The 23632-nt window shown below is 38.2% G+C and overlaps 3 protein-coding genes across 3 annotated transcripts in view; 1 reads left to right on the top strand and 2 right to left on the bottom strand.

The window, feature by feature from the left end:
- Positions 1–7321, bottom strand: part of LOC122828206 (ral guanine nucleotide dissociation stimulator-like) — a 59061-nt gene extending 51740 nt beyond the window's left edge. The window contains exon 1 of the mRNA XM_044111560.1: positions 6394–7321. Coding sequence (XP_043967495.1) covers positions 6394–6414 — 21 coding nt within the window. The 5' untranslated portion in view covers positions 6415–7321. The remainder of the gene's footprint in view (positions 1–6393) is intronic.
- Positions 7322–8678: 1357 nt separating this feature from the next.
- On the top strand, positions 8679–14609 carry ptgesl (prostaglandin E synthase 2-like). The gene is made up of 7 exons (XM_044111562.1): positions 8679–9123; positions 10296–10484; positions 11255–11310; positions 11916–12068; positions 12932–13132; positions 13229–13346; positions 13745–14609. The coding sequence occupies exons 1-7, from the start codon at positions 8803–8805 to the stop codon at positions 13871–13873; spliced, it is 1167 nt and encodes a 388-aa protein (XP_043967497.1). The 5' UTR covers positions 8679–8802; the 3' UTR covers positions 13874–14609.
- Positions 14599–23328, bottom strand: gle1 (GLE1 RNA export mediator). Its single transcript, XM_044111561.1, has 15 exons — positions 23130–23328; positions 22233–22460; positions 21956–22150; positions 20682–20830; positions 20529–20589; positions 19184–19441; positions 18883–19105; positions 18609–18721; positions 18309–18521; positions 17912–18102; positions 17136–17265; positions 16942–17046; positions 16552–16634; positions 16388–16451; positions 14599–15521 (listed from the first exon to the last, which is right to left on the bottom strand). The coding sequence occupies exons 1-15, from the start codon at positions 23226–23228 to the stop codon at positions 15453–15455; spliced, it is 2181 nt and encodes a 726-aa protein (XP_043967496.1). The 5' UTR covers positions 23229–23328; the 3' UTR covers positions 14599–15452.
- Between the last annotated feature and the right edge of the window lie 304 nt (positions 23329–23632).

Below are 23632 nucleotides of genomic sequence, written 5' to 3'. Positions count from 1 at the left end.
GGATGAAGGCACGGCATGTTTTTAATGTTTTTTAGTGATCTTATGGGTGCTTCTTGTTTAATGGAAACAATTAAATTGAAAAATTGTGTTTTGCTGACATTTGTATTGGAAACCCAGGTGGTGTCTGTTAGCAAAGACCCTTGCAGGTGTTTTCTTCAGCTGAGGATTTTCCCACTGCTGATCATTTTTGGAGACATTTTCTTTCAGTTTTGAACCTGTAAGCCTGAGCAGCTGACATTTTAACTCAAATAAGACTTATCTAGGTCAGACTGCTTTTAACCCAAATGACTGAACGATGATGGAAAGGAAGTGCAGGTTGTTGTTTTTTCTCTAACTTGTTACTGGAAGCCTCTGAGGTTTAATCTTACCCATAAGGTGCATCAATCTGTTTCTACATCAACACAGCCCAGGCTTTTTTAATCACAAGTCTCCATCCAATTTTTAGATAAATACACAACAAAATAAGAAAAAAAAAGTCTTCTCTCTGAGCTAATATCTGAATCTTTACAGGACGGCTGGTGTGAATAATTAAAGCGTGTTCTCGCTCAGAGTTCAACCTCACAGTCTTGAAGAATTTACAGACAACAAAGGCTGACCTCAGCCCTCCTTCAGATGCAAATGCTCGAAATGTAGATTTAAAAGTACTGCGTTGAGTTGAGATGAAACACTTCTGCTTTAGGAAAGAAAAAACCACACACAGGGATGGCGGAGAAAGAAGCAGAAGAAGAAGCGAAGCAGCTGAAGGAAGAGAACGAGAGTCTCTGAAACGCCGCTGGGAACTGCTTTCAGATGCAGAGGCCGTCCCACGGCTGAATGCTGCGAGAGAGCGGCTGTCATGGAAACAGAGAGGCAAAGCCGGCTCTTCGTTGGACTACGTGAGATCGCTCCCCCTTCTCTACAGAATCCAAGCAGCTTGGACAGGAAGCCAGAAACAGACCTGCAGGTCCGCTTCCTGTGGCCGTCACAATGACAGGACGGACGGCGCAGGTACTCAACAGGTCGACCCGAACGTAAGCACGTCTCCTGGCTGGAGGATCGACCTGATTTTAACTGAAATGTTTTGTAACAGAACATTTATTCTGGTTTAAGCTCAGTTTCATCCAGAAAGCTTTGACTTTACTCAAGCGAAGTGGCAAACACTTTAATCCATAAGTAGAATGCTGTGCGGTTCTGGTTCTATATATTGAGTACTGTATCACACAAATTTCTATTGATATTGATCACTTGACTATGACAATATATATTGTTACTGATTTGATGTGATTCATCTCCTGGTTTTGGAGCATCTTCTGATCGACTTGGTGTTCATCTTATGAAATTGAACCGCGCCAAAGTTCACTTCAACCGAACCAAGACCTTGGTTTGTAGGTGGACCAGAGTTTGATTACGCATTCACACCTTCCCAAACGAACCAAACTTTCAATGCAAACGAACTAAAGGTTGATTAAAGCAGACCAAACATGGCTACTTTAAAAAAAAAGAAAGTCAGATGCAACAGAAAGTGAAAATCTGTCACTTTAAATAGGATAACATATGTTCATTGATATGTACCCTAGTCTACAGTACATGTTTGTGCAGAAAATCAGCTTATAATTGCTGTATAAAAACCACCCAAAATATCTGCAGTGAAGGTTTATGGACAAAAGAGACAAAAACAAACTTTTAGGATAGCAACAGAAAGGCTAAAGAAACAATCTGCTCATATTAAAGATGGTTTGGGCTTGCATGGCTGATTAATCTTCCTCTGAAGATGACAGAAACTAAGACTCCAGCAAAATGAATAAGAAATCTACAGAAAAAAATTGAAGGAACTAATCCTCTCCAAGAAGCAACAACCAAAAGAAGCTGCAGAAAGAGCCACAAAAACAAAGACGAAGCATGCTAAAGTATGAAGGGTCACAAACCTGACACAGGAAATGCAACGAATCAGCAATTACAATCAATACTGGTCTGTTTTATGTGATGTGCTATGATAAATAAAGTAACATTTTCAGTTATGCTTCAGATTTATTTGCAAATATCTGAAAATTAAAGCTCTTTTTTATTTTTCTACCCAAAATATTTAAAACTGAAGCAAAAGCAAAAACTCAGCCTTCATTGCTGCAGCACATCTGGGGGTAAAAATGGATATATAAATAAAACTCAGACAACAATTATGGGCGAGGCACATAACAGAGGAAGAGAGTGGTGCAGACGCCCCCTTGTGGTGGCTAAATGCTACAGCAACAAAACTCAACAAATAGAAACAAGCAGAAGAGAGAGAGAATTTGATTTTATAAGAAACACAATTAAAACTTCAGCAGAAACTCAGACTTCAACTTTTAATCTTTACAAACTACAGTTTGGACGGATGGATGGATGGATGGATGGATGGATGGACGGACAGATGGATGAAAAATCTGTCTTTTATTAGTACAAAACACGTTAATGGAGGTTTTTAAAGAAAAAACATCTAAAATAAAATATGATTTTCTATTTTTTATCCATGCCTCACAGACATTTGTCTGAATACAGAGAAACATTAAACCAAACCTTAAGCCTCGCTGAACCTGAATAAGGAGAATGTAAATGAGTCAGGGTAAAAACGCCGCTCTCTGCTGCTCGTTCAAACTCAAAGTGCTTCTTCAGGCAACACATTTCAGGGACAAGCCTCTCCAATGCACTAATGTATTAAACAAAAGCAAATGGAAAAAAACCCCTCAGGAATAAAAAACAGAGGAACAAAAAAATGGCGAAATCTTGTCACATTCCATCAGACAATAAGTTCTGATTTGTTCGCGGTGGGTCAAAGGTTAAACACAGAAAAAGAAACAAACACGTTTTTATCTCCAAATCCCACACCGCCTGGAAAAAAGACAGATTTCTAAATGCTTCACCAGGAGATAAACATCAACAACAGCAGCAGCGACAGCATTTAATGCTGCAGCATCTCAGCGATGACCTTTGACCCAGTTTCATTGTGTTTACTCGATTCCTCAGAGACTGAAGAGTCTTCAGGAGGAAGTAATGCAGAAATTATCTGGATTTAACACACTTACAAAATTATCCTCAATTTTTGGTTTATTCACAGGAAATCCAAACTAAAATTCCACTTTTACTGAACTGTTTCTCACGGGTGATTGTAAGAAAACCTTACAAAAAGAAATATAATTCAAATTTAACAACAATGGTAACTTGTTTAAGAACTGAAAATTTCACAGTTTAATTTGAAAAAGAAATACGGAAAATTATAATTAAATTGAATTATTTTTTTCTGAGCTGTTGAGCTCGTTTAAAACAAAAATATTGATAAAAGATGTTTTGCACCAGATTTAGGTTGAGCTGCTTAATCAAACAAAAAATTGGCACATTCTTCAGATTTTTATTTAACCACATATAAGCCTTAGTAAAATTAAATATTAGAAATACAACAAAAGATTAAAACAAATAGTTCCTTTCTAAAAATAAGAACATAAATATGTTATTGCCTAAAATGCATCAACGCTGCATTTCTTAGTGCAGGGTGAGTGGTTAATTACTTGTAGCAAAACAGGAGTCTGCAGCTAATAACAAATATTTGTGGAAGGCTGATCTGTTTAATATATTTTGGATTAACCAATTAACAATTTTATAGCAAAAGATCCTTAATGGGAGATCATTTTTTTACAGATTTTGCACCAGGTGATGCTAAAACTGAAACTCGATTAGTTTTTTTACGCTTTTTTCATCTTCAATACAAAATGTATTTATTTTTTTCTCCAGTTTTGGCTTAATTACTGACTGCTTTATTCTTAAGCCTGTTACAATGACTAATCAATCGATTAATAACTTAAAATGAGGTAAATTTCAATTCTGATGATTACTATTTTTCCAAAGGAAAATTGAGTTTACAAACTTCATAATCTATTTCATTTATGATTTCATGTAGATTTTATTTCCATTTTTTGTTTATTCAAAATATCTTCCAGTTTCAGTATTAAGTGTATGTTTCCAAACTGTGACTTGTTTTAAGAACAATCAACTCGTAGAGACTCACATACATTCACAGTGTGACTGTGTAGTTTGACTTCCTCCACATCAAATGTTTACTGTTTGAATTAGACTTAGAATTTATTTTCATTCATTTATTACTCAGATCACGATTAGCTTTAAAAATGTATAATTATCACTAATTATAGGAGTTTGTTGTGATTTATGTACGGAGAATATATAAAAACTGAAAGATTTTTAATTTTTTATTAATAAAAAGAAGCAAACTAAGAATTCTGCTTTAGGTTTTCCAACTTATTTTCTCATTATTGTTATTTAAAATCTTATTTACATATCCCAGCATTCATTGGGCCAGCAAACACCCACAATACATCCCAGATCCAACTCCCACGCAGACACACGAACACACCACAGCGATGGTTCTGTTCTCCAGCTCACATTACTTAGCCTTATTAGCACAGCGTTATCAACGTTTACAGACACCAGGATAGTTCACGTTCCTGCAGAGCAACTAGGAGATTAATTAACTAAATGTTTCCTTGAAGATAAAACCGCCACAACAATCATCTTTTTAAGACTTTCACAACATTTGTTTAATTTAAGAAGAACAGAGTAAAGAGGTATCTGAAGGCTGAAGCTGCTGCAGGGAAAACAGGAAGCAGTCGTCTCAAACAAAACAAATCCATAAAAAGGTTATGAGCTGCACCGACTGAAGGACATTTCCTTCTATAACCCAACAGTTATAATCAATTGTACTGCTTCTAAAGTTTTGTCTGAGAGAAAACATCTGCAGATTATCAAGACACAGAAATACAACATAATAAGTCTAAAAATAAATTTTCTGCAAAATTCAATCTCCTGATTGGCTATAAATTTCCCCCAACATGTTGTAAACGTCAAATTTTATCTGGAATTTCTTTTGAGGAATTCATTAAATTAATTTAGTTTGGCTATTAGTGAAATTAACCATTTCGTGTTGAAACAGGACACAGAAAAAGTAGTGCATGGTTTTATTTTCAGAAGATTAGAAACTCAGTAGAGGAACAAGTTTCTAATAGTCCAGCAGAACCAGCTAATATTTTTAATATAAACATAAGAAATGCATGCTTTTAACAATTTCTTTTCTGTTTCCTACAGTATTTACATTGAATTTCAGCAACGAATAAGACTAAAAGTACCAGTGATATGCTTTTAGTTCTGGGTTTTTTTTATTTGCTATCTCACATAAAAAAACTATGCATACTCTTTTAGCAAAATTTAGCAATTAACTTCATTAATATATATATATATATACATATATATATATATATATATATATATATATATGTAAGAGGTGGCATCATTAGGTGTCGCTCTTTCAATTGCTTGAGCCTCCATAAAAGGGAAGCTAGAAGAATGGTGGCAAAGTATCAATTTCCTGTGTGTCAGACCAGCTGTGTGTTGGGTGTTTGCTGGCTGTCGATTTGATTCCTGATGGTGTTCGGACGGTATCATTACCTGGGCGTGGTTGTTCGACGCCGCAGGGTTGCACCAGATCGGCTACTCCACGGGTTGAGCTGGGAGTGTTGATTTATGCAACACAGTTTTTGCACTGCCTCCTGCTGTCCTTTTAGCGTTTGGGTTTTCTTTGTTGTTAGTCCGCCCAGTTAGGATTGTTTTCTTTTTGTAGTATTTGTGAGGGCAGGCTAACAACCTTTCATTTATTTTGTTGGTTTTTGTTTAATTGTTTGTTTTTTTGGCACTTCCCTGAATTGTTATATCTTGTTTGGCGTGATCCCCATTACCGGGGTTGACAACGACGGATAAAGTTAGCGGGGAATCCGTTTTATCTATGCAACAATAAATATAAATAACTAACTTAATTCTGGTTGTTGATTATTGCGCTTTGGCTAATTGAGCCTATAACATATATATATATATATATATATATATATATATATATATACATATATATATATATACATATATATATATATATATATATATATAGCTATTTTATCTCTGAGTATACATTTATCCTCTTCATAAGACTGCTTCATTCAGAGACCTTTTCAGATTCACTGTAATACAGACTGCTACAGGAGATCCTCCTTGCCAACAGCCATAACCATCTACAACTATTCCTTTAAATTTTTTAATTACTTGATGGTTATGTTTATGCATTGATACCATTTTCTTCACCCATTTTCCTTTATTTTTCAATAAAGCAGAAATAAACCTGCTTTGCCTCATTATTTCAGATATATTATGAACACAAACATGAGAAGGGACACAAATCCCCCTGAGAAAATTAACCCGGAGTAACAAAAACCAGGCTGTTTTCACGCTGATGGCTTTAGTAGCGCATCTGTGGAAATATGCAAATGAGCCCAGGTGTGTATTTAAATATGAACCCGCTGACTTGATGCTCTGCTGGTTTCTTACCTGTTTTTCCAGCATGATCATTCTCTCAGTATCATGACCTTCATGGAGCGGCTTCCCCGTCAGACACACTCCATCTCTGCCAGCATCTTCACGGATAAACCAGAGGAAAAATAAAAAAGGATTTAAAAAAACGAGTGGGAGGGGGATATGAAGGTTATAGATGCTCACGGCTAACTAGCGGCACCGCTGGGTGGCTAGAAAACCGCTAGGATGGTTTCTCCTTGGCAGGAATGACTCCAACATGTCTTCACGTCAATAAAAAAGCATTAAGGAGTTGTTGTTTTTTATCACGGAGGAAAACAGCACAGCGGTCAGAGGAGGAACAGGAGATAACGGCCACCGAGCTAAGAGGGGTGGCTAGCCGAGCTAGCCTTAGCCAGCTAATCCCGGAGAAAAATCAGAATTTGATTTGTCTCCTCGGAACCAGATCCATTGTCGCTCCGCTGCCTTCCAGTCACGCCAGAAAAAATACGCGGAGGCGGCGTCCTCTGGCCTCGGCTCTCCCAAACAAACCCCCGCCGCGTACCGACATCCTAGTAAGAGGAGCGGTGTTGTCCAAGAAAAGGGAAAGGAGATGCGGGGATTCGAGCAGTGACACTTTAATGGAGGATGCTGCTGCTTCTGCCGTTGCTGCTGCGGTCGGAGGAGTGGCTGCGGTATTCGACTTTATTGAACGCATCACAACGTGAGCGTTCCGAAGGAGAAACTTGGCGAACTTCGACATCATTCGAGTTGGGTAGTAACTAGTGTAAGACTTGTGGGTGTTCAGATACTGTGATTCTCCTGTGTAGAATAATCCACAGAAATAATTGAGCTCTTTCTCATTGTCGTACATTTAATTTCTTGTCCGCTACTCCATCAGCAGTGTTTCTTGAACCCATCACGACGTGAGCGTTCCGAAGGAGAAACTTGGCGAACTTTCGACATCATTTCGTTCACAGTCTGAGTTGGGTAGTAACTAGTCATTTACTCAATTACAGTAACTTAGGTAACTTTTTAGAAAAAACGTACTCTTCGGAGTATTTTTGCTACGCCAGACTTTTTTACTTGAGTAATTTTAAAATGAAGGAAAGTGTCTGGATTCTCTGCTTTACTGAATGAAGAACAAACGTGTTGTAACCAAAATTCACACAGACACACACCTGCAGTTTTTGTTAAAGTTTTATAAGGGGTTTTTTTATTACAAGAAATTGATCTGGAAAAATTTTCTTTTGCCTGATTTTATTTTTTGTTACTCATATGACTTGTCATTTTGGTCATTAAAATACCAAAATTTCCACTTAACTTTATATTTTGGATTATGTAATTTTTAAATACTAAATAATTGATCATTTGATTAGTTAGTCAGTACTTGAGTAAACTTTTTACCAGATACTTTTTTACTGTTTCTTTCGTAACTTCTTGGAAGGCTACTTTTTACTTTTACTTGAATAAAAATATGTTGAAGTAAGGGGTTATTAAGTACAAGTTTTGAGAACTCTGCCCACCTCTTGAAACAGCCGAGTAGAATAGCCAAAAATTGTACTCCACTTCCTGCAACAGACTGGCGACCTGTCCAGGGTGTACCCCGCCTCTCGCCCGGGACGCAGCTGGAGAGGAACCAGCAACCCTCCCGACCCCATTAGGGAAGAAGGGTGTTCAGATAATGGATGGATGGATGGATGTACTCCACTTCAGTTTTGCCGTTTTACTCAAACACCCAGTTAGTGATCACAATATCTTGTTTAATATTTTAAAATGAGACAAAAATGTAAGTATATAAATTATATTTATATATTTATATAAAATTACTATAAATAAATACAAATAATAAATCCACAATATTTCAAGAATTAAGTCGTAACATTACAAGAATATCCTTGTAATATCATGAGACTAAAGTCATAATATTACTTTATTCCGGTATTATTTTGACTTTATTCTTGAAATACTGACTTTATTCTCTCAATATTACAACTTTATTCCCGTATTATTTTGACTCTTGTGCGATTTTATTCACGTCATTATGACTTTATTTATGTCATACTTTATTCTTTTTTATTTCTTGTATTATTTCGACTTTATTCTAGGTTGGTATTTTTGGTTTGTTTGTTTTTGTTTTTTTCTTAGCAAACGATCCACTTGCAGCCCAAGTGCTAAAGGGGTTACCTCACGGTGTCCTGCAGTTTTTAGATGTGCCACGGGTAAAAAACACTGGAATGAAATGGCTTAATTACCTCCACCTTGTGCAGATCAGGTCTCCAGAGCCTTGCTATTGCTAATGACCTAATTATTATATTCAGGTGTGGTGCAGCAAAGGAGTTTGACACCGCTGGATTACCTGAACCATAGTTTAAGAACCACAGGCGTTAACGTCTTTGCCTTCAGACAGAACCCAGGGCAGCACACCCCTTTGTCTCCTCCGTCCCGATGCATTGTGGGGCTTTACGTAAAGTCAACATGGCAGCTGCCTGCTCCAGAACCCTCTGTAAGGTCGGACGGTATTTTCTAGAAACTCCAACCGCGGCTCGGACCGGTACCGTGTCATTCTTGCTGGGGAATGCCGGTGCTCACGGCTTCAGAAGGGGGTTGAGCACCGGCGGGCCGGGGTTCCGGTCCAGACTACTGTCCTCGGTTCGGGCAGGAGGAGGCAGGGTTCTGGGCTGCGCCTTTCTGCTCGGAGGAGGTCTGGGTCTGTACCAAACCCTGAAGCTGTCCGTGCAGCAGCACCTGGCTGAGGAGGACAAGAAGGTGAGTCCGGACCCGGGTTCTGGGGTCGGTTCCGGACCACACGATGGGGGTCGACAGAGGTCGAACTGAGTTGCAGCTCTCTGTGATTAAACACTGTACAGTAGGACTACAGCTGTCCTGGTCCAATTGGTGGTTCTGTTGGATTTATTTCCAAGCTAAATTCAAAAATACTTTAATTATCCCCCCAAAATATATATATATATATATATATATATATATATATATATATATATATATATATATATATATATATATCATCAAAATATCTCCAAAGAATAATAAACATGGCTTTAAGACAAACAAAAATAAAGAAGAGTACTCAAAAATTGCGGTTGATTAATAGCCGTAATGTGCTTCTGTTGTCTATAAATTAGATCGAAACAAGGCAAGGGCTATTTTTAAGCTTGTGGCTTGTCATAACAACTCTATATCAACAGTTGGTTAGGATACCTACCAAGATGGCCGTCAGCTTCAAAGGTTCTGGAATTGTGATGTCACATGAGAACTTTGTATTCTGTTAGATAGATTTAGGCCTGTCACAATAAATCAGTTAATCGCATCATAAATTAAAACGAGTTCAGTCTTTTCCATTTGCATAATTTATTTTTCTCTTTCTGCTAAAAAGCAGATGACAAAAGTCTTCCATCTGGTCGTTTAGTCTCAAAGCACTGTTTACGTTTTGTAAACTGTCTTTTTGTTTACTTTATGATTTTAAATATTTTGGATATTTGAAATATCTTCCAGTTCCATTATTAAATATTTATACGAATTTAAAGTTTACTGAACCTTAAAAATATGTTCCTGCATTATTATGCTGTTACCATTATGTTACATGAAAATGGTCTCAAAACAACAATATTATCATTTATCGCAATAACTTCTGGGACAATTTATAGTCCAGGAAAATTGTTATCGTGACAGTCCTTTCCTGCATCTCTCAGAATGCTGTGCGGTTCTGGATTTGAGTTCAGTTCAATCATTGAATATTCTAGCCGCCTTATTATCTACTGATATTGATCACATGTTTGTTGCAATATATTGTTATTGATTTATTGTCCAGCCCAATAGAACAACACATAAGGAGAACTGGAGGTGTTTTTCAGAGTTTTGTGAATGTCTTTGTGACGGGACCTGAAGCCTTGGCTGCTTTACCTCTCGTTGCTTCGCTGCAGGTCTCGGGAGACGGACTGAAGATGACTCTGTACCAGTACAAGACCTGCCCGTTCTGCAGCAAAGTCCGAGCCTTTCTGGACTTCTACGGGCTGCCGTACGACATCGTGGAGGTGAACCCGGTGATGAGGCAGGAGATCAAGTGGTCTGCGTACAGAAAGGTTCCCATCCTGATGGTGGACGGCGAGCTGGTGAGAGAAACGATGAATATCCCTTCGGTCTCGTGTCAAAGCTCCACAATGTCATTCAAATATTCAGCTCTGATATTCCTGAGGCTTTCCATGTTAACCAATTAAAATTAAATATGATTTTCTGGCTCTTCCTTCTCCTTCAGTTTTATCATCTTAGCTGAAAAAGCTTATCCATATGCTTTAAGGTCTTTTGGTGTCCATCCATCTGCCTGAACAAAATATTGAAATATTCAGAAGATGAATCCCTGACACTCTAAATTAATCGCAAAAATGAATTAATTGATTAATCAAGTTAATAAATTAAATTGAGCTCTGATGGTTAATATTCTTTTCTGGTTTCAGTTATATGTGGTTTGTATTTTCGCTCTGGTTGTTGGGGTTTGTTTTGGTTATTTAATACATTTTTCCATTGAGTTTTTTTATTTTATTTATTTTCTTAATTTTGATATGAGCAAATCACTGATGTTAAGATTAAGCAAATATACAGAAACGAAACTAAATGTGTGAACAAAGAAAAGAGTTCAGTGTAGTCCTTGAGGTATTTGTAGTGCAAATAGTTTAGTTTTTTTTTTATAACACTCTTAAAACAACAACATAGTTTATTGCAAATATTTATTTGAAAATGTATTATCCAGCAAAATTTGTTAATATATCAGGCCTGCAGTTTTTCAATATTCCTTGTAACCAATCATTTTCACACATGATTGAATATTTTGTGCTGCTCCTCTAAAAGTATTGAACGTTACAACCATGTTGTCTTGATTTTGCAGCAACTGAATGACTCGTCTGTCATCATCAGCTCCCTCAGGACTCTAATGCTCAACAAGTATGTTGAAATTATTTAAAAAAATACAGTTTAAATAATGAACATAGATGTATTTTATTGTAAACCTGTTTAAAAAGTACAGTAGGTTGCATTTGTTTATTTAATTATATTTCTAAAACCTTTTTTATGAATACAAGAGTTTTTCTATGCCAATGGAGTTTGTGTGGTCTAATTCTTGACTGGAAAGTACATTTTTGATCGTTAAGGGATTAAATTTGTTTTGGGGGTTTTTTCCATTGACTTTATCCAGAAATCAAATAGTATATATCAGACTTTAATCACTTATTGATGCATCTTGGTTAGGTTCTTCTGCAGTATGGAAAAATGATCAGATTGAAGGGAAGCTTTTACTTTCTGGCATATTTCAGCTAAAAACAGTTTTTTAAAAACCTAGTGGGCAACTGTTTCTGTCATAGATGGGTAGATTATCAAATTTACTTAGATGATGTAATGACTCTGGAGGCACAGGTTTTATTTGTTTTAAAAGGTTCACCAAAATGTTTCGTTCAATATTAAATTTTTACATTTGGAAATTATGAAAAATGTCAATGAGGTTAAAATAAAGAAACCAAGTCCTAAGATGTCTGACCATTGATCTGATCCAGGGAGAAGAGCTTGTCTGACGTAATTCACTGCTACCCAGAGATGAAGTCTGTGAACGACCGGGGGAAGGAGGTGAAAGAATACAACAACAAGTACTGGCTGATGCTGAGCGAGGCCCAAACCGCTGCCGTTTATCCTGCAAAGGGGATGCAGAAGTGAGTCCAAACATGAAACCACGAGGAGCTCTGCTCTTCCTGACAGCTCTTTTTGATTAGGTGATGCTGCTGAGGCAGAAATTTATGAGGGTGCATTTGTCATTATATTATAGACAGAAAAAAAAGGATACAGCTTTGCCAAAATAATCCCTGAAATTTTCTAGAAAAAAAGGAAATTTGAGTTTGAAAAGTCAAAAATTGGCTAGAAAAAATTGTAATCTTTAGATTAATCTGAGAAATTTTCTAGAAACAACTTGGACAAGTTTTTTTTTTTTGTTTTTTTTTGTTTTTTTTTTGCAAAATTTAGACTTTAACATTTTCACAATTTTTATTTTTTTTTTATAGAAAATTTGAGATTAATCTCTGAATTTTATTCCAGCAAATCTTCAACTGTTCAGACTCAGAAATGTCCTTGTTTTTTCCAGAATATTTCTTAGCTTAATCTCAAAATTTTAGATTTTTCTTGCAAATGTTTGACTTTTCAATCTCTGAAATTTCCTTTTCTTTAAAAGTTCTTAGATTAATCTAAAGATGTTTAACTTTTCAAACTCAGAAATTTTCTTTCTTTTTTTTTTCTAGAAAATGACTGAAAATATACTTTAATTTCTGAGTTTTACTTGGTGAAATTGTACTCATCTTTTTGCCATTGAAAATGGCCCCATTATGCCATGTAGAAATTGGTTGCATGGGCTAGAAGTTTTAAAGCAACGTCCTTTGTTGAACTACACCATGGGATTCAGCCAGCAAGGCCTGATGCAGGTCCTAAATTTCCTTGGCAAAAAGACCTCATACAAGTCTTTTCTTAATGTTTACATAGATTGTGGTTTATGGCAACACGCTTAGAGATTTATTGTGTTTTTCAGAGAGGAGATGAAGTGGCGACAGTGGGCCGATGATTGGCTTGTACATCTCATATCGCCGAACGTTTACCGAACTACGGGCGAAGCCTTGGCGTCTTTTGACTACATCGTTCGTGAGGGCAAGTTCGGTACCCTGGAAGGTTTCTTTGCCAAATACGTAGGTGCTGCTGCTATGTTTGTCATCTCAAAGAGACTAAAGAATCGGTACATAACTACAAATTTTCTGAATTTAAATTATTCCTAAAGTTTTTTGGGGGGGTTTTAGATTAGGATTATTATTTTCCTGCATTGATCCGACAGACACAACCTGCAGGACGACGTCAGGCAGGATCTCTACAAGGCCGTTAATGACTGGGTGGCGGCCATCGGCAAGAACAGGAAGTTTATGGGCGGCGATCAACCGAACCTAGCGGACCTGGTGAGGAAACGGCGGTTTGTTTTTGCAGAACAAACTCGGGCTTGGAGGCAAAAATCCGCAGGCTTGGAACGCCGTAAAATATGGCGAAAATCCATTCAAAACGGCGCATCTTGAGCCGTCGTAGACTACCTTCTGAACGCCGAAAATTACGGCGTTTATCCCGGTCATTGAACGCCGTACGTACATCCGTGTGATGACTTTCAGTAGCGTGACAGTGTTCAAGGACCAGAAAGACTTGGAAAGCGGCGTTTAGAATGGATTTTCGCCATTTCTTACGGCGTTTTCTGCGTTACCGTTTAGCTAGACGCGCGGTAAAAATGGCGATTTATGTCCTACGTGACTTGCCATACGGAACCGGCGTTTGGAAACGAACTAATCTGATGTCCCCCTACCTGTAGGCGGTGTACGGAGTCCTCAGAGTGATGGAAGGACTTCAGGCGTTTGACGACATGATGGAGAACACCAAAGTCAAATCCTGGTACAGACGCATGGAGAGAGCCACGCTCAACCATGAGGGTCGATCTTAAACTCCGAGCCTCCAAATGGACAAGAACCCGCACCAGGAGCAAAATGGCCTTCGTTGTCGTGTCTCAAACGCCTCTGGATGAGTCTGCCTCGCTGTCACGGAAACGGACGAATTTAACAATACTTAGATTTCAGCATTTAGTGACAGAAAACCTCAAGTCTGCTCTGTTTGCGTCAGGTTTTTACGAGGCTACTAGTGACATCTACTGGTTGAAAGGGAGAACTGAAACTGCCCACACCTGGAGATTTAAGGCTCCCATAATGTCGATTTAAAGACCTTCAGTCCAGCTAAAGGGCAAATGATGAATATTTTACTTTTTGATTTACTTTCACACAAATTGAACAAATTAACATGTTTTTGTTCAAAATTAAGTAATTGTTGCACTTCTAAATAAACAATGATGGGAACCTAAAATAATGGAAATTGTCAGTTTTTGATGTAATCGCTAAACTAGATTGGTTGTTCTTTTCTTCAAGTTTGCACAAGCTTTCAATTTTATTTTAAGTTTGAATTGATTGAATTGACTTTACAACTTTTCATTTCTCTGCTGCTTTTTCAGGAAGGACAAAAAACAGCTCATTGTTTTAGTTTCTGTGCAGGAACTATATAAGGTTCTCTGTATTTATGTTCATCATAAAAAACACCCATCAGACTGGAATGTATCAAACTGTTGGCTGCTGATTACCTGTAACACCGTGAGGAAGAAAATGTAAAATAAAGAAAAACTTGAGCATTGAGATTTTATTTCACCTTTCATCTTGATGTTTCCATCAAAATGTACAGATGCTTCATTTTAATAAGATGCAGAAAGAATATTTGACTTTTTTTCTTTCAAGATCAAGGATCTCTATAGTGTTGCTCATTTTAACTTCTAATGGAAAAAATGTACAAGTGAAAAAAATGTATTGCAACAGGAAAACTGCAGCTCAGGTTCCGATTCCTGTAGATTACATTCGTTCAGGCGCTGATTTGTAATCAGACATTCAGGACAAATTATACATAAACACAACTGGCTTCAGTTTTTTCACTTGCAGAAAAACAAAAAGCCAAATTTCTGTTTCATTTTCCAGGATAGAAGTATTTCTGTGATAAAACGGCAACTCAGATCCACACAGTGGATTCATAACATAATAAATAAGTTCAAATTTCACGAAAACACTATATGTGATTTGAACAGTGATTAATGAGGCTGAAATGATAGAAAGAGCTATCAGGTTAATAAAACTACTAATAAAGAGATTTAAATCTTGATGCGATGCTGCACATAAATAAAAAAAATGTAAAATAAATCAGTGCACTTAAGACTGGACCAGAGCTGTTTGCAGGACGGCTGTGTTGGTGGTTAAATGTCCAAATTCATCATGTCCTGGAAGTGTGTCTGTTTGTAGAAAATAACAATAAAGAAGAAAACAAAATGATGGTACAGACGTTTTCTGGTTTCCAGGGACACAATTCAACAGCAGGGTGGCGCAAACAGCACAGAGAAATCCTCTTTTTTTTTTTTTTGTTAGTCTAAGAGGAAAATCCTGAATTCTCAAATCTAAAACTTAAAAACTAAAAGTCCCTGAGCGCGTCGTTCATCAGGACCTCCAGAAGGTGGCGCTCAGCTGGCCTTTGGGCGGGCTGATCTGTCGGCTCTGCAGTGACATCTGAGTGGGAGAGAAAATTATCCCATAAAATTCACCTAGTGAAGACATTTTCTAAGCTTTTTGTTACCAACCTGTTCCAAACTTTAAGCACATTAATCTATTTTCTGAGCATTCATTGCTTAAAATATCAAAATATTGATTTTAGTATTTTTTTTTAAAAATGCTAAGAACAAAAAATATTTGTACTCTCAGAGAGAACTGTCATGGTAAATTTATCTGGATAATAAATTACTCCAGAAGTTATTGTGATAAATAATAATGTTGTTCTGAACAATTTTCAGTTAATATGAGACATGAGAAAAACAATAAATGATGCAAATCGAAAGTATCGAGCTTTTTAAATTTATCTTCTGATTAACTATTTCCGGATCTTAATCAGAATCAAAATGGCTGAATTTTCTGTTCTCCCTCCCTCTTGTCGTTTCTTTTTCTGCCGTGTCCCTCCATCTCCCTCCTCTCCTCTCTCTCTACTGGAGTCCAGCTGATGTTAGACAAGTTTTTTTCTTCACTACAAATGGTCTCTAAAGGGTTTGGCTTTTATGCAAGAAAGGTTTATTTTCTTATTTAAATAAGTAATTGAAATATTTGCATTTTCAATGCATTTCTAATATTGCATAAAAATTATTAAATGAAAAAAAAAAAAGCAGAATTTTAGTGAACAATTTTTTTATCCAATTAATCAGTTGTAAAAATAATCGTCAAGATTAATCTACTACTAAAATAGTCGTTAGTTGCAGCCCAGTCTGAATGACTTTCCATATATCAAATAAACCTTGTTGGGTTTTTAGTTTTGAACAACGTTCCTTAAACCTGTGACTAATTATTACAATATCCGTTAAAGGCACAGAGTTGAGAGGGAAACGAACCTCGAGGAACTGCTTCAGCCTGATGACGGAGCCCATTTCTCCACTGCTGGTCACCGCTTCGATCCTGGAGACGCAGCAGAGATTTATACACTTTAGGACGGACGGATGTTTGACAAATAGATGGTTGGATAGGATTATTTCTGAACCGCAGCCTCAGTTTGTACCTGGGGAAATACTCGTCTTTCAGCAGCAGGATGAGCTTCCAGAACTGACCCTGGTACTGCTTCATCAAGGCGTTGCCACAAACCTGGAAGAAGAGTCACATCAGAAGAGGCTTTTAACAGCTAGTTAAAATTCAGATCCCAAATGTTTAGGAACTTACGAGATCCGAATATTTTATTACAAAAGTTCATGGAAAACTTATAGCAGATATTTGAACAGGAGTCGAATGGATAAACTGATTTTCTTTACGGTTTTTCTAAAGGTTAGAATATAAATAAAAAAAAAACGCTTTGGGTGACCAGATGACATCCAGAACATCAGGAACCAAACTCAGAACCCAGTTCAGAACCTCAGGAACCAGATCCAGAAACTCAGTTCCCATTTGGACTCGCCTCCAGGAAGTCGAAGAGCAGCGTCGCTGTGATGTCAGCCAGAGGCTCCATGTTGAGCATCTGGGCCAGCCAGCGCCAGCCGTGGTTCAGCCCGTGAGGAACAGACTGAGGGAGGACAGATAAACGATCAGAACCTCAGAACCGATCAGCATGAGCCCAGACGGGACGCAGACAGGAAGTGGCAGCATGTTTACCCCCTGCTTGGAGCCATAGGGCCACCTCAGCTGGATCACAGCGGCGTAGAGACGGATCATCCCAGACATCCGCTTCAGAAAACTGTCCTGACCTTCGACCCCACAGTCATCCACACGGTAACCCAGAATCCTGTCAGAGCGGGAATCACCATTATTACATCTGATCCAAAATTTACCTGAGTAAAAGCAAGTCTGAGCGAGAGCTGAAACGATTAATCAAATGAATCAATTATTCTTATCAGTTTGAAATTAGATTTATAATATTATTTCTTCTCCACCAAAAAGTGGCTCATAACTTAAATCACAAATATGATTGAAGAAACAAAGTGCAGGAAAATGTGCTTCATTAAAACTAGGGCTGAAACAGTTATTCAAATTAATTGTGATTAATCAATTATTCAAAAATTGGTTAGAAATTATATTTGTAATATTAGTTCTTTATCAAAAACCAGAACCGTTTATATTTATGTCACAAATGTCATGTAAAAAAAAAAGACGTGTTTCATTAAAACTAGAGCTGAAGCAATTAATGGAATTAATTATGATTAATCGATTATTGAAATAACCGTCAACTAGCTTAGTAATCGATTGTCAACCAGAGTGGACAGACTAAAAATGGCCTTTTGCTGGCAGAACAACACAATCAGAGCAGTAATTAACATGAAACTGCAACAAAAATATAAACATTTTCACTTAAGATAAAGAAAAATGCTTAAGAGGTTAAATTTTAAAAAATCTAGAAAATATTGTTGCTTCGTCTTTTCTGAACCACTCACTTCTGGTATTCGTCCACAGGCGTGCCGTCCTTCATCGGGGGGTAGTGAGGGACCGAATAGGGACACTTCTTATGCAGGTGAGCCAGGATGAGGTCGCCCACCTGGGGGTGCAGCTCCCAGATGCCGGAGGCCACCACGGCGATGGGGAAGGCGGCTTCGTGGTGGGACGCCACCTCTTCCTCACCTTGTTTCTACGCAGGAAAAAGATCAGGAGTGAGAGGAGGTCTGCTGTAGACCTTCTTCTCATTAAATGTCAAAAGCCACGACTCTCTAATTCCTCAAAAGATAAATTTGAAGAACTGGAAAACATGATGAAAACCAACACCAGAATGTTTTAATTGTTGAAACAGTAACTCTGCAGGCTGTGATACCTCCTGCTACCTGCAGACAGACTCACCACAAACTTCTCCGCCAGCTTGTAGCCGACAAACTCCAGGCCCTGAGGATGCTGGGAGGCGGAGACGGACTTCCCGCCAGACACCACGGCCCGCCCCGACAGCAGCTTGTCGATCCTGTCGAAGATCTCCCGGAGCTGCGACCCGGAGTTGGTGGAGATCTGGCTGACGGGGATGGTGGCGGCTTTCTGCAGCTCCAGCTTCAGCTTCTTCGTCTGAGCCAGGAGGAAGGGAATCGCATACAGACGTTTAGAGAAAAATCAATAATGAAATAATCCTGGAGTTTGGCGGCGTGGAGCCACCTGAGCGTCTTTGGGAGAGTTGAGTTGTTCGAAGGACTGAGCGCACTGAGCGGCCGAGTTCTGCAGCTCCTTGTACCACTTGATGGTGCTCTCTTCTGCGTTGTTCTGCAGCCCTGTTGGACCAGACATGATTAATCAACAGACCTGCTGCTAATGATTACTTCAGTAAACTGCTCCTGTCCATATTTAGCCTGCAGTTTCTAAATCATCTCTGCAGATTTAAATGCATCATTTTAGCTATGATTCACTATTTTGAAGCTAATAAATTAGTTACCTTTTTTCTGCGCCTTCTCTTTGACTGCCTGCTCCGCCTTCTTTTGCGCCTCCTGCTGCACCTGCAGAGCCTCCTGCTTCCTGCGCTCTTCTTCCTGCTCCTGGTCCTTCTTCTTCTTCTCCTGAACCCTGGCCGCCTCCTCCTCCATCTGCCGGATCACCGACCTCATCTCGCAGAGCGCTCGCTCCGCCACAGCCATGTCCTCCACGCTGGGAAACTCTCCCTGGACAGAAACAGAAAGACGTCCAGTTACCGAACCGAACCGCAGGAAACAGAAACCCACATCCGAGGTTGGACCGACCTCTGCTGTCTTTCTGACGACCTCCGACACCTGGGAGCACAGCTGGTTGCCGCGGAGGCTGTGTGAGGCGATGCTGGCCGCCGGGAGGTGAGCGTTGGTCTGTGCGGACGGCTCCAGCAGCTGGTTGAGCTGCAGGATCTCCTCCTGGATGCTGTTGAGGCTCCGCAGCCTCTCCCTGCCCTCCGCCTGCCTCTGCTTCTCCAGCTCCGCCTCACGGTGGCGCTGCTGCTCCAGCTCCCTCACGCGAAGGTTCAGGATCTACAGGAGCAAAATCAATCCAGACTGAAGAATGCATAACTAAAGGATGGCCAAGACCTAGCGTTGTACATCGTTAAAAATGGCTGAAGAGAAGAAGATCGCCAAGTTTAAAACATTTTAGGATCCTGCAGAAAATGTTAAACTGCACCTTTTAAATATCGATCCTGTTGATTATACCAATCAATTGCAGTTCTACATGTCAAATACATAAAAATCTGATTTTTTACCCCTGTTCATTAAATTCATCAAAATCAAAAACTTTTAATTGTTGACAAATGTTTTGACCAACAGAGCTTTTCATTGCTGCATCTTGATTCAAAGTGAATAAAAAATAGTTTAAAGCAGAAATGGGAATAATCTTGCATTTTCTTCACAACTGTATTCATGAAGAAAATTTGGTTTGTGTTTCAGTTCTGTGGAAGAAAAACACTAAAAAACAAAAACACCTGAACCGAATCAAGCCGAGAACATTTTAGATGAAATTTGAAAGAAAATAATAAAGAACATTTAATGACAGATAAAACAACTTTACCTCCTAATTTAAAGACCTGTATATATAGATAGGTCTGTCACGTTAACAAATATTGCAAGAGGATAAATTGTCGCAGAAGTTATTGTGATAAATAATAATTGTTGCTTTGAGACCATTTTCAAGTAATAAAATGCATAAAAATGCAAGAACATATTCTCAAAAGTCAATAAACTTTAAAATCTAATGAGCATTTAACACTGGTACAGGAAAACATTTTAAATATCCAAAATAAATAAACAAAAAATAACAGAAACAATAAATAAGCTGAACGATTTAGTCTCTATAAACAAAACTGTTCTTCAAAAAAAGACCAAAGACTGAAAAGTTCTGTCATCCAGATTTTGGTAGAAAGAGAGAAAAGAAAAAAAAAACCCACATAAATCATGCTATTGGAAATTGTTGAGTTTGTTTTAATTTATAATGCGATTAATTGCATTATTGCTTGTTGTAACAGGCTAGATGCTACTTATGTAAGTGTACCACAAAACAGAGGATGCTATGAAAGTGAACAGGCAGAAGTCTGATTTTTTCCTCGTCATTATTGACGTATTGTACCTTTATTCGGTGCCGCTGCTCTTCCTTCAGCTTCTCCTGGCGCCCCATGAGCTCTTTGGTCCTGCAGCGGAGAGACGAAACAGTTTGGACTCAAACACACAGAAACATCTCAGTTTTCACTCGGTATCGTCCTGCGTGTGGTTCGGTTCTCACTCTCTGTCCATCATGTCCCGAATACTCTGGAACTCCTGCCTCTGCTTCAGCTCCCTCAGCTCCTCGAAGCGCTTCAGGTGCTCCATCTCGGTGCTCGCCACCGACTCCACCAGCTTCTCCTGCAACGCCTGCCGCTCTAGGAGCGCCACCTGGTGTTTGAAACATGGATAAAACTGATCCAGACTCACTTCCAGGAGTGAACTGTGTCAGATTGATACTTCTAACATGCAGTACTTTTTAGATGTTCCTTCAAAATAACTTTAGAGTCTTAATAGAAAGTTCTCCGGGCTTTCCAACATTTTTTCAACTGATGAGGAAAATGTCCAAAAATTGACCTCTGGAAAACCTTGAGATGACAATTAAAAGAAAGCATGGCTGCTCAGAAGAAATAAACAGAATGGCTTTACAAACAAATAACAGCTTAATTATTCCTCTCTAAAACAAATATTATTGCTTTTTAATCATATTTGGATTTTTTCTGAGTGTCAATTTTAATGTTATGAAACAATTTCTGAATAATAGGTATAAATAAAGCTCTAGTTGGCTTGTTGATGACTTCATATAATAGGACTGAGCAATTCGGCCTCAAAATAAAGTCTCTGATTTTTCATATCAGATCCGATTTTAATGGACTTTTTTTGCTTGCTTTCTTTTCTAAATAAGAAATGACAGAAAATATTTTCCAAAACGTGGCTTTTGTTTTAATCATTCATTCTGTGATTTGTACGGCAACATATTAGAGTCAGGCTACGAGAATTCTTGCTTAATTACGAGAAAATAGCCATAATATTAGCAGAAAAAATCTTTACAATTAAAACTTTTACAAAAGTTTTTGAAAACTGATACCAAAGTATAAATTCAGATGATTCTCAGCATTTTTCATTTTAATTTTTTACTTTTCCTGTTAAAATTCTCATAAAATTACTACGGTACTTTGCTCTATTTTTATGATTTTATTTATGTATTATTTCATTTCTATTGATGTACAGCAATATGCTTGCAATATTATGACTTTATTCTCGTAATTAAAAGGAAAGAAATCATGTTTGGCCATAATATTCCACCTGAGCTGAATTCACAGTTCAAATAAACAGAAGCTGTGAAACACAATTCTTAAATAAGATGGCCGCCTTGGACTCACTCTGAACTATGGAAACCCAAGGAATACATTTCGGGAAAGAAAAAAAACATGTAAATCTTCAAGACCCAGTTCTATCAAAGAGAAGAAAAAAAAACCATGAGTCTGATCTGAAAAACGGTTCTGTGAGTCGGACCTTGGCCTTCTCTTGCTGCTCCTTCTGGAAGCGGATGATGTGGCCGGCCGTCTCCATGGCTCTGGGCGACAGCATGGAAATGGCGGGTGGGGAAGGAGGAGCGGGAACTTCGCTGACATCCGCCTCTGGACTTTCACCTCTCGTCTCATCGTTAAGCGCCGGTTGCACGCTAAGCTTTGGTAGCGACCCGGAAACCTGAAACAATAGCAAAAAAAACTCCCAGAAAAGTTCTCTTGCAACAATAACAGCATCTCAACAACTTTAGTGTATTACTTACATCTTTTGGTTGATTTTTCAGAGGCGGAGTTGAAGAAAGAGAGCTGATCTTGCTGTTGAGATCTGCTTTGGATTCCAAGGAGGAAACAGAGGCAGGTTTCTCCTCAAAGTCAATGGAGCTAGAGTCCAAGAAGGACGACTTGTTTAGCGACCGAGACTCAATCCGCTCCAATATGACCGCAGAGTGGGAGGACAAGCTGGGGGTCTCTTTACACCCAGCCAAAATATGCTGCACAAACACAGAGAGATGCTCAGAAAGAGGTTCAAAAGTCATATTTTCATCATTAATCTGTCAGATTATTGTATACAACCTGGCACTTAAAAACTGTAATGTACATTGGATCAAATTTCCATTTATTACTTTAAAAACTGCAGATGCTCTACGTGGAAGGGGATTAGGACCACCGAAAAAAAGAATTACGATATTGGATTGTATTAGACTAAAGAGCCTAGAAACTAATGTTATGTTACTTCTGATTATTTTTAGCTGAGGCGTTGCTTGTTTGTGCTATTATCCGATTTTCCATATAATGACACAACTTAGGCTTTAAAAGGTAATTTTTAAGGGACGTTCCCTAAAGTTTAAGATAACCGCTTTGTCTTTTATTTCTTAATTTAAAAAAAAAACATAACACTCGCCCCTGGTGGCTATATATGGGAACGATGATGTAGCAAACTGAAGAAAATTTAAATTAAGTTCCACAAACCACCTCATGTCCTCGATTTCACACCTTAATCTGAAGACGTGCTCTTGGTGAAACAGTCTTTGGTCAAACTGAGTCAATAAATAAGCATTTGATCATTAAGAAATAGCCTGGTTTTAAAAGTAAACAAGCAGAATGTCTAACTTTAGCTTCCACCGAGTCGAGCTAGCAGTTGCTAATATGAGTTAACTCACCTCTCCTCTCTCTGACCAGTAGGGGTCGAAAGTCACTTGTCCTTTAGGTGAATTTTTTAAGGCCTCTAAAGTTTCCCATCGTAGGTTTTCTGAAGGCATCGTCAACCAAACAAAAACGATACCGACGGTCTGAGGCTAACAGCAGCAAGCGCCAAACAGACTCACACAAAAACTCAGTCCGACCGGAAACAGTGACCCTGTCACTGCTTGGTTCCGGTCGTATATTTATCATAACCGTCTCCTTCAGATTGTTAGTTTGCGTTTCTTTTTAGAAGACTAACATTTTTCGCAAAATATTATGTTTGACGTAGTGAACTATTTAATCTCCAGCTCTCAACAGTTCTGTTTCAATAGACAAAAATTCTTACATTAACCTGCACCTAACTGTGCAATAATACTTTCATTTTCATTTTATACATTTTTAATCAATTAAAACAGAAAGCATTTTTATAGTTATCAGCCTGGACATTAAACTCATACTTTATATTCAAAATCCAGTAAAT

This window comes from Gambusia affinis, linkage group LG03 (assembly GCF_019740435.1).
Source record: "Gambusia affinis linkage group LG03, SWU_Gaff_1.0, whole genome shotgun sequence".
Taxonomy (NCBI): Eukaryota; Metazoa; Chordata; class Actinopteri; order Cyprinodontiformes; family Poeciliidae; genus Gambusia; species Gambusia affinis.
Note: the sequence above shows the minus strand (reverse complement) of the source record. Positions and strands in the feature narration are given on the sequence as shown.

Bases quoted from the DNA above. Each gene is read 5' to 3' on its own strand.
- ptgesl (XM_044111562.1), top strand. From the start codon at position 8,803: ATGCATTGTGGGGCTTTACGTAAAGTCAACATGGCAGCTGCCTGCTCC. The intron at 10,485-11,254 runs GTGAGAGAAACG...TTGATTTTGCAG, and splicing joins TGATGGTGGACGGCGAGCTG to CAACTGAATGACTCGTCTGT. The intron at 13,133-13,228 runs GTACATAACTAC...TTGATCCGACAG, and splicing joins TCAAAGAGACTAAAGAATCG to ACACAACCTGCAGGACGACG.
- gle1 (XM_044111561.1), bottom strand. From the start codon at position 23,228: ATGCCTTCAGAAAACCTACGATGGGAAACTTTAGAGGCCTTAAAAAAT. The intron at 19,106-19,183 runs GTCGGTCCAACC...GTTTCTGTCCAG, and splicing joins TCGTCAGAAAGACAGCAGAG to GGAGAGTTTCCCAGCGTGGA. The intron at 17,266-17,911 runs GTGAGTGGTTCA...CCGCTCTGACAG, and splicing joins CCTGTGGACGAATACCAGAA to GATTCTGGGTTACCGTGTGG.